The sequence below is a fragment of the Zalophus californianus genome, chromosome 3 (assembly GCF_009762305.2).
Source record: "Zalophus californianus isolate mZalCal1 chromosome 3, mZalCal1.pri.v2, whole genome shotgun sequence".
NCBI classification, from domain to species: Eukaryota; Metazoa; Chordata; class Mammalia; order Carnivora; family Otariidae; genus Zalophus; species Zalophus californianus.
In genome coordinates this window covers 72,121,972-72,136,909 of record NC_045597.1, presented here as the reverse complement: position 1 = coordinate 72,136,909, position 14,938 = coordinate 72,121,972, and the positions used below count along the sequence as shown (strand labels likewise).

General features: G+C 48.4%; 1 protein-coding gene across 8 annotated transcripts in view; it reads left to right on the top strand.

The window, feature by feature from the left end:
- Positions 1 to 14,938, top strand: part of MTUS2 (microtubule associated scaffold protein 2) — a 594,294-nt gene that overhangs the window by 569,759 nt on the left and 9,597 nt on the right. For all 8 annotated transcript variants that reach the window (XM_027590976.2, XM_027590979.2, XM_027590973.2 and 5 more), the window contains 4 exons: positions 6,134 to 6,239; positions 9,442 to 9,515; positions 12,838 to 12,936; positions 13,970 to 14,089. In XM_027590976.2, the coding sequence (XP_027446777.1) occupies positions 6,134 to 6,239; positions 9,442 to 9,515; positions 12,838 to 12,936; positions 13,970 to 14,089 (399 nt within the window). The remainder of the gene's footprint in view (positions 1 to 6,133; positions 6,240 to 9,441; positions 9,516 to 12,837; positions 12,937 to 13,969; positions 14,090 to 14,938) is intronic.

Below are 14,938 nucleotides of genomic sequence, written 5' to 3'. Positions count from 1 at the left end.
GGGTCAGCTGCGCTTCCGTGAGACCTAGCTCGGGCTCCTGTCTCTGCTCTTCCTTCCAGGCCCCCAGGGCTCTGATGCCCTGATGCCCGCCTTCTAACATGTGTGTTATTTCACATCCCTAAAGTAAACTGGCATTTGTGAAGAGTGCTCTTTAAATCTCAGGTGCACGCTGAGTGGCCCTTCATTAGCATGAGTATTTGGGCTGCTCTTCTCGGACAGCTTCCAAATAAATATCCTGAAGGGCAGTCCCTGGAGGCTTGGGAATGCAGGAGGCACAAGAGTCATTTCAGAGTAATAATAAGTACTATTTTTGTCATTTAAAATCTCCCATTGGACAGCCCTTTATTCGGCTTCTCGGGTTAGCATTCTCCTTTTCTAGAGGCCTGTGGAAACCAGACACACCTGCTTGCTTGAGGTGCTTTAGATCCCGAGACCAGGAAACAGAATAGCTGGCAGCTAGAGTTACCTGCTGCTGCTAAGATTAGAAACTGAGCCCCAGCATCTTGCCTCCTAAGCTTGCAGAGCAGAGCTCTCATGAGTAGATATTTGCACCTGTTGCTCTCCACAACCTTCCCGATTTCCTGGCCCCTCAATACATCTCAAATGCGTGCAGAGACCAACTTGTTCTGTGCCTCTGTATCCCTGGACTGTTCACTCCCAGCTTTACACAGAACATGTTTCCCGCTGCATTCATTAAAAGATTTCTGATCTGAAGTTCCGGGTTGGTTGAGAAGATGCCAAGAGGCAGGGAGGTGGTCACTGGCAGGAGAAGGTGCTTTGAGGGAGCCCTCCGAGCAAAAGCTCCTGTCAGGGTGCAGTGTATGGGAACCACAGAGCTGAAGCCACAGCTGAGCAGAGCCCGTTCACTGGTGCAAAGCCAGCGGGGGGGCCTCACGGAGCTTCGCCGGGGCAGGCAACACGCTGGGAGATGTGCTCTCGCCTGGCCTCTGAGCTGGGACACAGCAGCCCGGAAGAGATTTTATACTGGGAGGGATTGGAAAGAAAGAAGGCCCCCAACCTTTCCCCTTGAGAAGGAGTTACATAAGCCACCCATGTATATTTAAGAAGTGCTCTGTCTTAGGAAGGCTCTGAGTTCTGTTTTTCTCAGTCCTTCCTAATAGCTAGTGATTCATTTATACATTCATCCGTGCAAAGAATATTTAACGAATGCCACTGCACGCAAGGCATTATGGCAGGTGACTGGGAGAGATACCAAGATATACAATGTGTGGACGTGCTTGTGTCATAGCCCCAGGTTAGAGATCGGGGAAAGTTCTGAGACAAGCACCCAAGAAACTGTAATACTGGGTGAGAAGTACAGAGGACATGTTTAGGAATTTAGATTACTTCCAGCTATAAGGAAAGGGGAAAGCTTTATGATGGAAATAGCTTCTGAAGACTTTGTATGTGGGTAAGCCTTACCTATGGAAACCCACTGGTTTGGGGGCGGGGGTGGAGGATGGTGATTTAAATCTATGAATTGCTCTGCGGCTCTCCTGACCCTCCCCTTCTCCAGCAGAGAGCATGCAGGCAGTGGCGAGGAAGATGAAACGCACCTCAGTCCAGCATCCCAATTTGCAGACAGAATAAATGCCTGTTGGTCAAGTGCATGACCGCCATGGAGATTTGGATGGTCTGTGGTGTGAGTTACCCACGCGGGAATCTCCACACTCGGTGGGTCTCCCTTACCAGGGATAATTGCACTTGTCAATGCTAACTCCACAGGCAGCAGTATCTCTGTGCTCCTTAAAAATCCTTAAAAATCAAGTTAACCAGTCTGGCTTTTCCTCATGCCCCAGCGCCCCACGGCTGTGGCACTGGGGAGGCCGCGTCAGTTTCGACACGCAGGATTTTCGGGGGCTTTAACTCAACTTGGGAACTCACTGCTAGGGCAGGCTGACCTCTGAATTCACTGCAGGATCTCCTGTAGGACAAATCCAGCCATTCACCCCCCTGGAGGGGCAAAGACTGTCTCTCTCTGCCTACACCTGGGAATCACTTAGGGGAACCTCTGACAAAACACCGCTCCTCGTCTTCACCCCACATGAATTGAATCAGAATTGCTGAGGGGGGCCCGGCTTTGGTGGCCCGTAAAAGCCCCAGGGCCCAGCACTGCAGGTATCCTGGCACAGGCAGCGCCCCGTCCTGCAGTCTCTGGTTAGGGGCACGAGCAGGGGGCATGGTCTTGCCTCTTGGTTTTCCTCAGTGACCTCCAAGGTATGGTAGGACTTTTGATTTTAGAAGTATGACTAAAAGGTGTTTCATTAAAATCAGCTCTCATTCTATAGCTTGCTACACATTAATAGAAGCCAGATTGCCAGAGCTTCCCTTTCTCGAAGCACACAGAACGGATTTTCACTGTAAACACCCATGCTTTTCCCCGTTAGCTGCAAGCGTCGTTGCTTCTCTGTCCAGCTTGCGGTCCTCCCTTCTGGGCTGCCTGGGGCTGGTCCCCAAGGATACTTAGCCACAGAGCCTGGTATCCAGTGACTAGATGTGTGATCTTTGACCCCATTGCTCCCAGACCCTTTGGTAGTTTGTCTTACTCCCTGACCTGGCCCTGAAGTCACTCTCTTCCGGGGGCCACTGGTTCCTAGATGCATTATGGATTCTGCTCAATAAAGTCTGAGGGGAGCCTTTGTTGAAGAGCGGCCGTGCTCGTCCTTTGGAGTTTCCACCGGCCTTGTCTCACATCCAGGACATACTTTCTCCCCTTTCCTGGAGCAATCATCCTTTTAGACTAGCTGGCAGGCTCAGCATCCCCACGGGTAATCAGAGGCCACTTTGTCCATCATCTTGCATTAGGTCTCTTTGGTCGTGCGCGGCAAGTGTGCAGCTGCAACTACACTCTCCCTAACCAAACAGAATGAGGTCCCCGGGGGCCCAGTGTCTTGCAGGACCAGAGCCCCCTCACGCTGAGGGGAGGCGGCCCAGGGAAGATAGGGCCTTCCGTGCACAGCTGCCCACGCGCTGGGCTGGAGAGGGGGCAGAGGCGCGGCCCGGGCGCTGTGGCACAGCTGGCGGAGTCAGAGCCCAGGATGCTGTACCAAGGACGGAAGGCAAGGAGGGTCTCATCGTTATCTGGAAAGGAACGTGGAGAGAGCCCTGGGGAGAGTAAACATGGGCCGGCTCCCTCTGTCTGATCACATATGAATACAGAGTCTGGGGTGGTGGCAAATGGGAGTTTAATCTGTTTTGGGTTTAATGAGTGAAACCGAGACGACCCAAAGCGCAGGCTTCTTCATTCTAAAGGTCCGTCTTCTCGAAGTGAATTGCCAAAGCCTCCGACAACTGTATTTTGCAAATGGCTATGTGAGGCAGGCCCCACAGCTGTATTCTTACCCCTCTGAGGGTGGTTTTTCCAAGCCTTTGCTCTGCTGTAATTCAGCCTGATATAGTTTAGTTCCTTTTGTCTCTGGGTGATCTGTGCACAAGATGACCTTGTGTTTCCCTTTGTTCACCTTGTCTGAATCCCCTCTTCAGAAAGTTTCCAGTCTTCTTAGGCTGAGAGCCCTTACTGGCTGCTTCAGAGTGCGAGCCCGTGCTCCAGAAATAAGCCAGGAGCCATGGCAGATGTTGTGGGGATTAATACCATGACAACAGAGAGGATGCCAAGAGTGGACAGCCCTTTCCTCGTATTCTTTAAAAACCATAAAGATGTATAGAAATTACTGAAATTACTAAATTACTGAAGAGTAAGGATTATTGTGCCCAAATTTTGGCTCATTGACTCTCTCTGGTTTCCTTCGAAATGTATTGGGCATTCCACTCTTTGCATATGGCCTTTCAGAGTTAGGGACTTAGTATTACAATTCATAAAAGCACCTCTGAGAGCCCATAACAGAGAGATCATGCCCTTACATCACCCTGAATGTATTGGGGGCGGTATGTTATCACCAGTAAGTCAAAGACCTGCCTTCCAACAAACCAGAAGGGCGTATGTTTAGCCACAAACATAGTGTAGCATTGCCAATCAGGGCAAGTCCAGCTCCAGAGACATGCGGGACTTTTCTGGAACCTAGCCCTTCCATTCATCTGTCTTTCCTGAAACTACCCATGGCAATTTGTATAAAAACCCAATAAATTAGAATCATACCAAAGTCTCATGAAAGGTTTTTCTTTATTCTGAACTGGGTAATGTAAGTCCAAATAATGTGTGGGTACTTGTTTCTACAGTGGTGCTATGGGCTTAGCTGACATCAGTAATAAAGCAGAAAGAAAGATATTTCCATTCTTTTAAGTCAGTGATTTATTTTTCCAAGAGACTAAAAGACTCTGGACAAAGATGCCATAAAAACCTCATATAAACAGGATTTGGACAGTTAAATGCTGTGGTAATCAGCCTTTCTGCTGAGCGCATTCATAGCTCTGGGCCTTAAGTAAAATATTGTTTAATCAAGAATGACCAGTAAATAAAAGTGAATCATTGCATACCATGTCCGTTTGCATTTTATCATGCAGCTTTCCTAACACGGTGGAGTTCATTGTTGGTTTTGCCAGAAATATTTCTTTTTTAATGGATGAAGTTCTCACTTTCCATAGGAGAGAGGAGTCAGACAAATTATCCTACACAATTACACTATCCAGAATGGGAATCCATCCCATTTTAAAATAAAAAATACTCAGATGCATCCACTTCGCAAGTGGGCTTCCTTTCTTGTGGAGAGCCCTTCCTCCCTTCAAATCAAAGGTCAGCCTGTGAATTATCCCCAGAAAAAGGAGGGACTCTAAGAGATGGCTGAATATTACCTGCTAGAAGCAGTGTGTTCTTACCTGGTCCATCAAAGAGCTTCAGGCTCTGGGCCCATTTCTTGGTTCAGTGTTTCTCAAATGCCAGGTTTTGATACACTAGTAGGTCGTGAAATAAATTTAGCGGTTTGCAACTGGCATTTTGAAAAACAAAGTAAGATAGAAATTTTAAAACCAGGTTATTTCAAGGAAGAAGGGAAAGGGTTGTCTTAAGGAACTTCGGTTTTGCGTGTGAGTGGGCCCGTGGTCAACGCAAAGTATGGTGGTATTTTTTAACAATGGTTCACTGACAAAGAATTTGGAAAAACACTATTCTGGTTTGCTACCATGGGGAGAGGTGGTGTTTTGAAATTACTCCTAAAAGTCATCCATTCAAGGTTAAAGCAGCAGCCACAACAATAACAAAAACAGTAAACATATTGGGTGGTGGGGTGGTTTGCAGAGATCAGGAAGGGTGGAAATAAAAATCCTGGACCAGCCGCACTACCTGTGATTACATTCTGGAAATGTGCCTTCAGCCAGAGGAACGGGAGTAGCTCCACGTTGCCGGGGGCGGGGGGGAGTCCAAATTGCAACCTGGAGGTCAAGGTTATGGTGAAGCAGATGTGCTGAGCGCACACAGATCTGCCGGCCTGTCCTGGCGCTGGGGAGAGCATCTTGAGACATAGGTTGTGGTCTCGCTGGGGCAGGCAACAACGGTGTGTTTGAGAGAGTTTCACCGGTGGAGTCAGACAGGCCTAAGCCGACTACCAGCTCTGCCATTTACGAGTCCTTGGCAAAACATTTCAAACCCTTCTAAGCCTCGGTCTCCTTGTCTGTAAAATGGGCATAAAAATACCCACTTCGTGATGTTGCTGTGAGAGTTAAGTGCAGGAACCAATAGCAGGTGGCTTAATAAAGGTTAGTTCCCTCCGTTTGTCTTGTGTACTAATGCTCCCACCTGCCACGGGGCAACAGAGAGCCGACCATCCAGTAGAGGGCCCTCTTCTTTTCCTCGTCCACCATTGTCTCAGTGACTGGTGCAGAAGGAATGGGAGTGGGAAGGGGATGGGCCGGAAACCAGGCCCTGGGCAGTGAGGAGGTGGCTCAGGCAGCTGTCCCCCACCAGGAGCTGTCAGCATCCTACGGACAGCTGGGCTGAGGTGGTGACTTCCCCGTGACCTCCTCCTGACTCAGGGGCTGCCACAGCATCGCCAGATCCTGGCTCCCCGGCCTTGGCGCAAGGCCAAGACGGCCGTCCTCTCAGCAGAATGGCTTGTCCTTGACGTTTTGGCCACAGGCATTTCTACTGGTTGAATTCCACCTGTGTTCTCCAAGCAGCGAGGACACTCCTGCCACCCATTCCCCCATCTCTGTGTGTAACCATAGCTGTGGCCTCCTTCAGGTAGAAGATCTCACAGCCAGCCATGAGGCTGCTCTCCTAGAGATGGAAAATAACCACACGGTAGCCATCGCGATCCTGCAGGATGACCATCACCACAAAGTCCAAGGTAGCTACCAGCCCTGACGTGTGCGGCCATTCGGCCATTCGGGGTGGGCCATGCGAGCCAAACCTGCCGCCCTTCCTCTCTTGCTCCTCTTTCCGTTTTCCCCTCCTCTCTGTCCTGGTGTGTCTTTTGTGTTGCTTTCTATGGAAAGAAGAGATAAGAGATCCAAGATCCATCCAGGTAACTACATTTTTCCTCAGAAACATTTACCTTCAAACTTGCCTGGATATGAGAACCCTGGGGGGAGCTGTGCCGGGGGACGGACACCTGCCCAGGTCCCACCCGGGGATCTCATGTAGCTGCTGTGGGGGACGTTCTGCACATCATAATTGTTCAGAGTTCCTGAGGTCATTCTGAGAGGTCTCAAAGCTGGAGAACCACTCTTCCAAAGTAGACCTAGAAATCCTGGGCTTTACCTTGTCGTGTCACCTTTTAAAACAAAATGGTGACCCCAAGGTAGGTGCACTTTCCCCACATTTGTGGTGCGTTCAGGGCCACAGCAGCGTCTAACTGGATCTGGGTCTCCACATCGCCTACTCAGACACCACATTCCCCGTGGGCTCAGCAGAGCTCCAAATCTTTCTTTTTACATTTTTTTGTAACTTTGAATTATCTTTCAATACATGGAGGTTTTCTGTGAGTCATGACAACAGTAACAACATTTACCAGGTACCACTAAGATTTTTACTTTGAAGCTTTTTTACACTTTTGACATGCATTTCCGTTAGTATATATGATTTATTTTTCAATTTCTCTCCCTACCTCACTTTTCTCCCTAGCTAACTGGTTGTTAAAGCATATTAAAAGCAATAGAATTTAATAAATAGATTAACGAATTTTAAGAATTTGGAAGTTAACATCAGAGTTTTTTTTTTTTTAAGATGCATTTATTTATTTTAGAGAGAGACCATGAGAGGGGGGGACAGAGGGAGAGGGAGAGAGAATCTCAAGCAGACTCCATGCTGAGCACAGAGCCCGACGTAGGGTTTTATGTCACAACTCTGAGATCACGACCTGAGCTACAAAATCAAGAGTCGGATGCTTTAACCTGCTGTGCCACCCAGGCGCCCCAACATCAGATTTCTTTAAAATTATTTAAAAAATGTTCTTTGTAAACAACAAAGTCTGCTGTGCAACGACCAATACTCATGTTTTGCTTCCCTCAAGCACCAGCCCCGCCACCTCTGGGACTTATTAGTACATGAAGAAGTCCAAGCTGGAGTCAAGGAAGAGTACTTCCCTGAGAACTACTTAAATGTATTACCTGTGTCCTGAGAGCATGTCTCCCACTTAGAGTACTAATTACCACCCTTGGCTGCACATTAGAACCACCTGGGGATTTTTTTTTTTTTTTTAATACTTATGTGTAGATCCCACTGCAGAGATTCTAATTTAATTGCTTTGGGGTGCAGCCTAGGCATCAGGATTTTTTTAAAGCTCTCCAGGTGATTCTAACATGCAGCAAAATTTGAGAACCACTGTCTTAGAGCACAGTATTAAGCATGGGACAGAGTGTCATGACCTTAAAATAATGAAATTCATTATGGGTATATAGATACTTGCGATGGTTTATACCATCTCCAGAATAGGTACTAACTTTTATCTTGGGTTTTGGGGATCATCTGCAAGTATTCTAAAATCCATCACTGCACTGTAGGAAAATGGTCTCTGGAAAGGGAATATGAATGGAAATAGTGCAATGAGCCATGGTGTTGCCTTTTGCTTCTGCATTTTCATAAAAATAGACCAGGTAGATTTTTCTGATGAATGAATCTCACTTAGATACCACATCCAAGGCATTTGAATTATATATGAATGTTATGGCAATGTAGGTGTATTTAATGTTAGGTAAAAAAGTTATTACTATGGTCAGGGCGATGCTTTCCATGACTATTAAAACTAATCATGTAGACAGAGCCAGGTAGACCAGAAGCCTACATAGCTTTATATCAATGAAATCAGCACAAACTTTTTTTTTCCCCAAATGTAAATTTCATCTATAAACAACTGGATTTCTTAGAGACTTTCACTGTCATTACTTGAAAGATTTGGGTCAGTGGAAACCACAAAGTCTTTCCTAATTGCAGCTCATGCCAGCCAGAATGATAATTGCTGGCCTCCAGTGGTCTCCTGTTCTAAGCATGCGATCCTGGCTGATTAATGGGACCTTTCCTCCCTGCAGTTATAACATGAAAACAAATTGCTTGTGTAGCCAGAATGAGATGCGCTTCACCCAGCTAATAAGACTCTTTCCATCTGGAGGAAAATAGAATCCATTCACTAATAACTCTTACATGACATCTCTTTCTGCCTAACTTGCAAATTATTACTGGAATGACACTTTTCACAGAATAGAATTGTTCCAGACTCTCTAAGAGGAACCAGTCCAATTAATCCTTCTTTCTGTCTGAGTGTCTTAATATCATCTCTTTGATCAAGCAAATCTTGAGATCTGTGGTTTCCAAAGTGTGGCCCAGAGGCCACCAATGTATCCTTGCAGACACAGCCCTGGCCCCCTTCACACATCCATTCCCCAGCAAGCCCAAGCTGACAGGATGGCTGCTCACAGCAACACTGTCCTTGGAAGGCCCCCTTCTTCAGCCCCAGATTGCTGCTTCGTGGTGGAAAGGAGAGTGATTTAACATTGATTACCCAGCTGTTCGACCATGAGGAAAACTTGGAGAATCGCTGAGTATTGTGGAGTCTCCAACCAGGCCAGAGTGGTGGTAGAGCAGGTTGTCAGACCGAGTGTGTGTGTGCGTGTGTGTGCGCATGTGCTCCCAAGCACGATTGTGGGTTGTTTTTTTTTTTAATTTACTTTTTTAGAGAGAGGGAGTGGGGAAGGAGCAGAGGTTGAGAGAATTTTAAGCAGGCTCCACACTCAGCACAAAGCCCAACATGAGGCTTGATCCCACGACCCTGAGATCTGAGCCGAAATCAAGAGTCAGATGCTTAACCAACTGAGCCCCCCAGGCGCCCCTCCACGATTGTGTTGTGTCTGCTTCCCTCCCTCATTTCTTTCCTCTTTCCCTCTTTTTCCTTCTTTGTCCTATTCCCTTCCTCTCTCTTTTGCTGTCTTCTAAAAAGCACTACGTATAATTTCGAAGGATGGAGGAGTCTCTAGGCTTCAGTCTGCTATCTACCAGCGTCCCTTATTCACCTACTTTCAAAAGACTAACTTGACCATTTGATCTCTTCTCTCCAGAATTGATGTCTACCCATGAGCTTGAAAAGAAAGAATTGGAAGAAAATTTTGAAAAGCTGCGGCTGTCATTACAGGTTAATATTCATTCTCTTAACTCTGATATCAAAATAATGGCAGCATTGTTATGCCTGTTTGCAGATGTTTATCCAGCACCTACTGTGTACTGGTTCCTGTACTAAGCACTGGGATATAGAGGTAAGTGGGACATGCTCCCTGCCCTTTGGGAAGTTACTGTCCGCTCAGACAGCTGTGACCTAAACAGTGACAGACAACACAAAAGGTAACACGTACTTACATCCAGTGAATACCATTAGTGAGCACACAGCAGTTCCGAGACACTGCTCCCCACTTGCCATGGTCAGAGGGGTACCTGAGCTGTGTCTGAAGGAGAGGGAGGACTTGGGGAGGAGAACATTCTAGGCAGGGGGAAGAAAGGGGTCGTAACAGACAGATGTCACAGGACATGTTCTGGGAATTATAAAAGGGACTTTAATCACCTGGAGGTGAGTGAGATGAAAAGAACCTTCTTTGCCTTCCACTGCCAACCTGCAGAAAAGGTGGGTCTCAGAGGCCAAGGAGCTGCCTGGCTTCCTTCTGACCTCTCTGGGAAGAATGACGGGTCTCCCCAATCACATGCATCTCCCTCCTGCCTTCTAGAGGCCCAGGCCACCCCCAGCCCTAGGGTGGAGCCGCCGGGGAAGCAAGGGTGAGGTCGGTGGCCCTGCTTCCATTCCCGATGAAGGCTGCCTCAATCATAACAAGATTCTTTGTTAAATATTAGGAATACTCACATCTGAAAACTGTGGAAGGTGAGGACTAAAACTATAATACAGAGGCAAAATTTTTGCTTCTTTGATGGTGTCCTTCCCCCGGCAGTGTTCATTGTACAGAGCCTGCCCGCCACGAAAAGAACCCAGGATTGTGGAGAGAGCCAGGGTCACCACTATGGAATGTACTATTCAGAAATTTTAAAATGGGCAACCGCCTGCTGTGAGCCAGCCCCCTCCCTCCCGCCCCAGATCCATCAGTCCGACGATGGCCCTGCGGAATGCTTGTGCAGTCCTCACATGGCTTAGCCTCAGCACATTAACCCCAAACTGCCCTCGAGTGCCCCACATCCCACACCATCAGATGCACTCCCCCTCAGGAACACAAACCAGGCCCATACCGTGATGTAACAAAAACCCCTTCTGGTCCAAAACCAAAACAAGTGAGAGTTTTGTTTCATATGTGAGTCTTCACTCTGCCACTAACATTAAACTGACATGAATTGTACATAGTTTAGTTGTAACTCTCCATGGGCAGAATTCACTGGGGCTGGAGATTATTTGGTACAAAGGGGATGGAATTGCTTAAGCTGAACTTTCTGCGCTACTGGGTGGCTAGAGAAACAGGTCTGGGGACAAAAGAGAGATGTGAGCTTTAAGTTTAAATCCCCAGTGTACCTCCCCTTACTAGCTCTGAAATCATGGACAGTTACATAAGCTCTGTAAACCTTACTTTATTCATCTGTAAAATGGGGGTGATGACAATACCTTTCTCAAGGTGTGAGCAGATTAAGGGAAATAATGGATGTAAAGGGCATAGCACTAGGTTGGCTCATGGTAGATGCTAATAAGTAGTGGCTGTGGCTATGATAATAGTTTCAAGCACTGTTAACACTTACTACCATTTTTGTCACACCATTGGCTAATCCCTGAGTGGCCCATGCTGTGCCGGATCACCAGCTGGGCTTTTCTGCCTCTCAGCTTGACTCAAATGAGCCAACCCAAGTTGAAAAACAGTCTGTTCTGTCTGATTGCTGTGGCACGGTTGTGCCTATGGATCTGTTTCGAGTAATGGTGAATAAGGCAGAAAAAACACAGTTTGACATTTTAGATCCATCCCAGGTGGTATTTGCCTGATGTATCTTTCATTGTTTTGCTTTTCAATGGAGGAGGAGAGACTTGAAAGAAATGCCTTCTCTGACAGCGAGGACGAGTTTGGCGTAGGCGCCATGTAGTCACATTCTACAAGGAGACTGCACCGCACAGCGACTGTGCTAGACCCCGGCCGGGGTCGCCCTGGGCTGGGATTTACATCCCCCAGCTCCTGTGCGTGCCAACTCTATCGCCCTAATGCACCAGCACTTGCATTTAAGGGCACTGTGGGGGCTTTTGTTTTTTTATTTTTTTCCTTAAAAATGAAATTGGAAGTAACTGGAAACAAACAAAAAAAAAAAAAAAAAAAGAGGAAAAGGAACCTGCCAAAGTTGGTTTGCAAACCGGGGTCGTCTGGCGAGACGGAGAAAGCAGGCAAGCCAGCACTTCTACATGACAATGTTCCTATGTGGGATTACATAATTTACAATACCTCGCTCTTAATGTGAGGGAGAAGAGTTCCTGGGGAGACCCTAGCCCCTTCATTTTAATGTCACAGAAATGGTGTCATGGGGCGGAGAACTTTGGGATACTCTGCGCGAACGAGGCACCGTCTCTCACTGTGCTTGAGCGTCGAGAGAAAGCCACTGCCCGGCATCCTTCACTCGCCTGCAGTGATCAGGCATTGCTGGGGTTGCAAGAGAGGTTGAGGGCAGTTGCACCTGCCCTGGCAGCCAGGGAAGGGGCAGGAAATGGTTCCTCCTCGGACATACCATCATCTTCTCAGCCTGCACACAAAGAGCTGCTCCGTAGCAGCAGCACTGGTCTAGCTGGGCAGAGGGTCTACACGGGAGAAAAGACTCAGCTCCCATGGCAGCTCATGCCAGGGACATGCAGTCCAGCCTTGAGGCCTGGAAAGGCCAAGGGGAGGCCAGAAGTGAGCGGAGAAGGCGAGGGAGCTGGTCAGTGGAGCAGTGCTTGTGGGAGAGCCAGAATGTAAGGTGTTGTTGGGGGTGGGGGGTTGGGTTGTGCAGTGAGAACTGAGCTGAGAGACGAGAGAGGCTGATCAGGAGCTACGTCAACACTGTGTAAAGTATGCACTTCATCTTGATGCCAGTGGGGTTTTACATGGAGGGGGTGACGGGTTCAGGTGTGCACTTTAGGAAGCTCCCCCTGACTCCAGCGTGAAGGCAGAAGTTATAAGCCAGGTCCAGGAAAGAACAGCAGCAGGGCTAAACTTCAGGTAGAGGGAGAGGGACCAAGAGAGTTCGTGGGGCTAAACTTCAGGTAGAGGGAGAGGGACCAAGAGAGTTCGTGGACTCTGGGGACATTAAGCAGGTGGAATTGGCAGGACTTGATCCTTGGCCCCAAAATTAGTGTGTTTGGTGGTAGGAGGAGGGCTCTCAGGCAGAGAGGGAAGTCAAGGATGGTTCGATGGTTTATAAATGAGGACAGTTCTTCTTTGAGGTGGATATATTGTTCTTCCTAAAGTCGTGTGTGCAGTGGAGTGAGCTGGGCTTCCTGTCATTCTTTGCAGGACCAGGTGGACACGCTGACCTTCCAGAGCCAGTGTCTGCGGGACCGAGCCAGACGCTTTGAGGAGGCTCTGCGGAAGAACACCGAAGAGCAGCTGGAGGTAGTCCTGCTCCCCAGGCCTTGCGGCCCCGGTGGGACCACACCCCGGGAGTCACCTCAGGGGTACCTCAGGACCTCTGTGTGGATCCGCTGCCACAGTGACGGCTAGCCAGGACATGTCCCTGTCAGCACCTCCCTCCTGACACACAAGACAGCTGTGGGTTTCTCCAGCGACATGTTATCCTTGCCAGTGGCCCACTGCCCCCCCACCAGCCACTGTCGCTGAGCTCTCCACCCCGGCCAGGACCTGCCCTTCCACTCCGTTCTCCCCCAGCTTCGGTTAGCCCGGCATGGGAGGGACCCCTCGTGTCTGCCTTTGTAGGGTGAGGGCAGTGTTTTCCAGAAAAGCAGGCAAAATTCCTTCCCACTGATAGAGGGTCGCCAGATAAAATACAGGACACCCAGTTCAATCTGAATTCTAAATAAGTGAATTTTTTAGTATAAGTATATCCCATGTAATACATATACTTAGAAGGTGGTTTGTGTGGAATTCTTAACTCAATGTCCTATATTTTGTTGTTCTTGTTGTTACGTCTGGCAACCTTACTGTAGCATTTCTTTTTCTAAAGTGCCTTCTGTGTGCTTTTTAAACCACTTTGCTCATTTCCCATGCAAGGATGCCCCCCACCCCAACTCTGCATGGGCACAGGGGAGACCTGTAAATCCCAACTTGTCTGTTGAATCAAGCAGTCTGGGTCAATGTTCAAAGCCAGTTTTGAATTTACTCTTTTTACCCCATGAGCTCCCTTTTGGGGATGGGCTGGTAGCTTCCAGCTATCCTAGCCTCCAGAGTTTTCAGTGGATAGTGGCTTTACCTCCCTTGTTCCCCAGGGAGCTGGATTTCTCGTAGCATTTCCCGTGGGAAATCCATGAGCACTTTTATCAGGGAAGGCTGTGAGTGGGCTCACACGAGCTCCAGGAGCTCTGGGGAAGCTTGGTACAGAAGGCTAGATTTAGTTGAATTCACGGCGCTGGCGAATACCGGGCTTTTGCTGGGGCCCCTGGTAAATAGCTCTTAATCTCCGCTATTGTAGATTGCATTGGCCCCCTATCAGCACTTGGAAGAAGACATGAAGAGTCTGAAGCAGGTGTTAGAGATGAAGAATCAGCAAATACACCAGCAGGAAAAGAAGATTATTGAGCTGGAAAAACTGGTGAGTCGGCCTGCTTCATTGGGAGAGCCCCAGTAACCTGAATGATACACGTTATTGTCATCACGGACATCTTCATTCACTGCATCCGGAGGGTGAGCCCTTCCCTGTCCATTGCTTACACCTGAGCAGGAAATGCCATAGCTGAGTCTTGAGACCTTTCTTAGGGAGCCAGGAATTCTGATAAGGAATCTGAGGTGGTGGGCGAGCCCTCCTGACTGCCTGCCTCCATCCCCCATCCGTCACTCCTCCCCTGGGGGACTACTGCTTCCTCCCCCCTCCCTGTGGGGGATGGGTGGTGAGCCAGCATCCTTGGAGCATCACTGAGGTGTGTGCCAGGCACTTCGCAAAGCACTTTGTTTGTTCTTTAACCCCCGACAGCAATCCACCCGAGCAGGTACCGGTCAGAGGCTCCTTTCATAGATTCAGGTGCAGATGGAGGCCTAGGCAGAGAGCGTAGCTTACCCAGAGCCCACTGATTAGTGGATGGGACTCCAGGCCCAGGGCTCGCGGTGCCTGCTCTCATAACCTTCCGCCTCCCCTTCAACCCGGCTTCCCCAGAACTAGCAAAGGTGCCCTTTGGGGAAACAGAGCACTGCCGAGCTCACTCCCCTCCCCTGCAGGCACAAGGGTCGTGCAAGGGCTAGAGCTGGAGACAGTCGTCCTAAGTTGGTAGCAGAGCAGTGTGCTTCCAAGGAGACACCATCTTGATGGGGAGGCTGACGTAAGGGTCTCAGATAGACTTTCGTGCTTTTTTACTGTTATATTTAAAATAAACGTTGATGCTATAAAAAGAAAAGACATGCATTGTAAGAAATTATAAGATAAACAAAAACAAGAAAATTAGAAGAT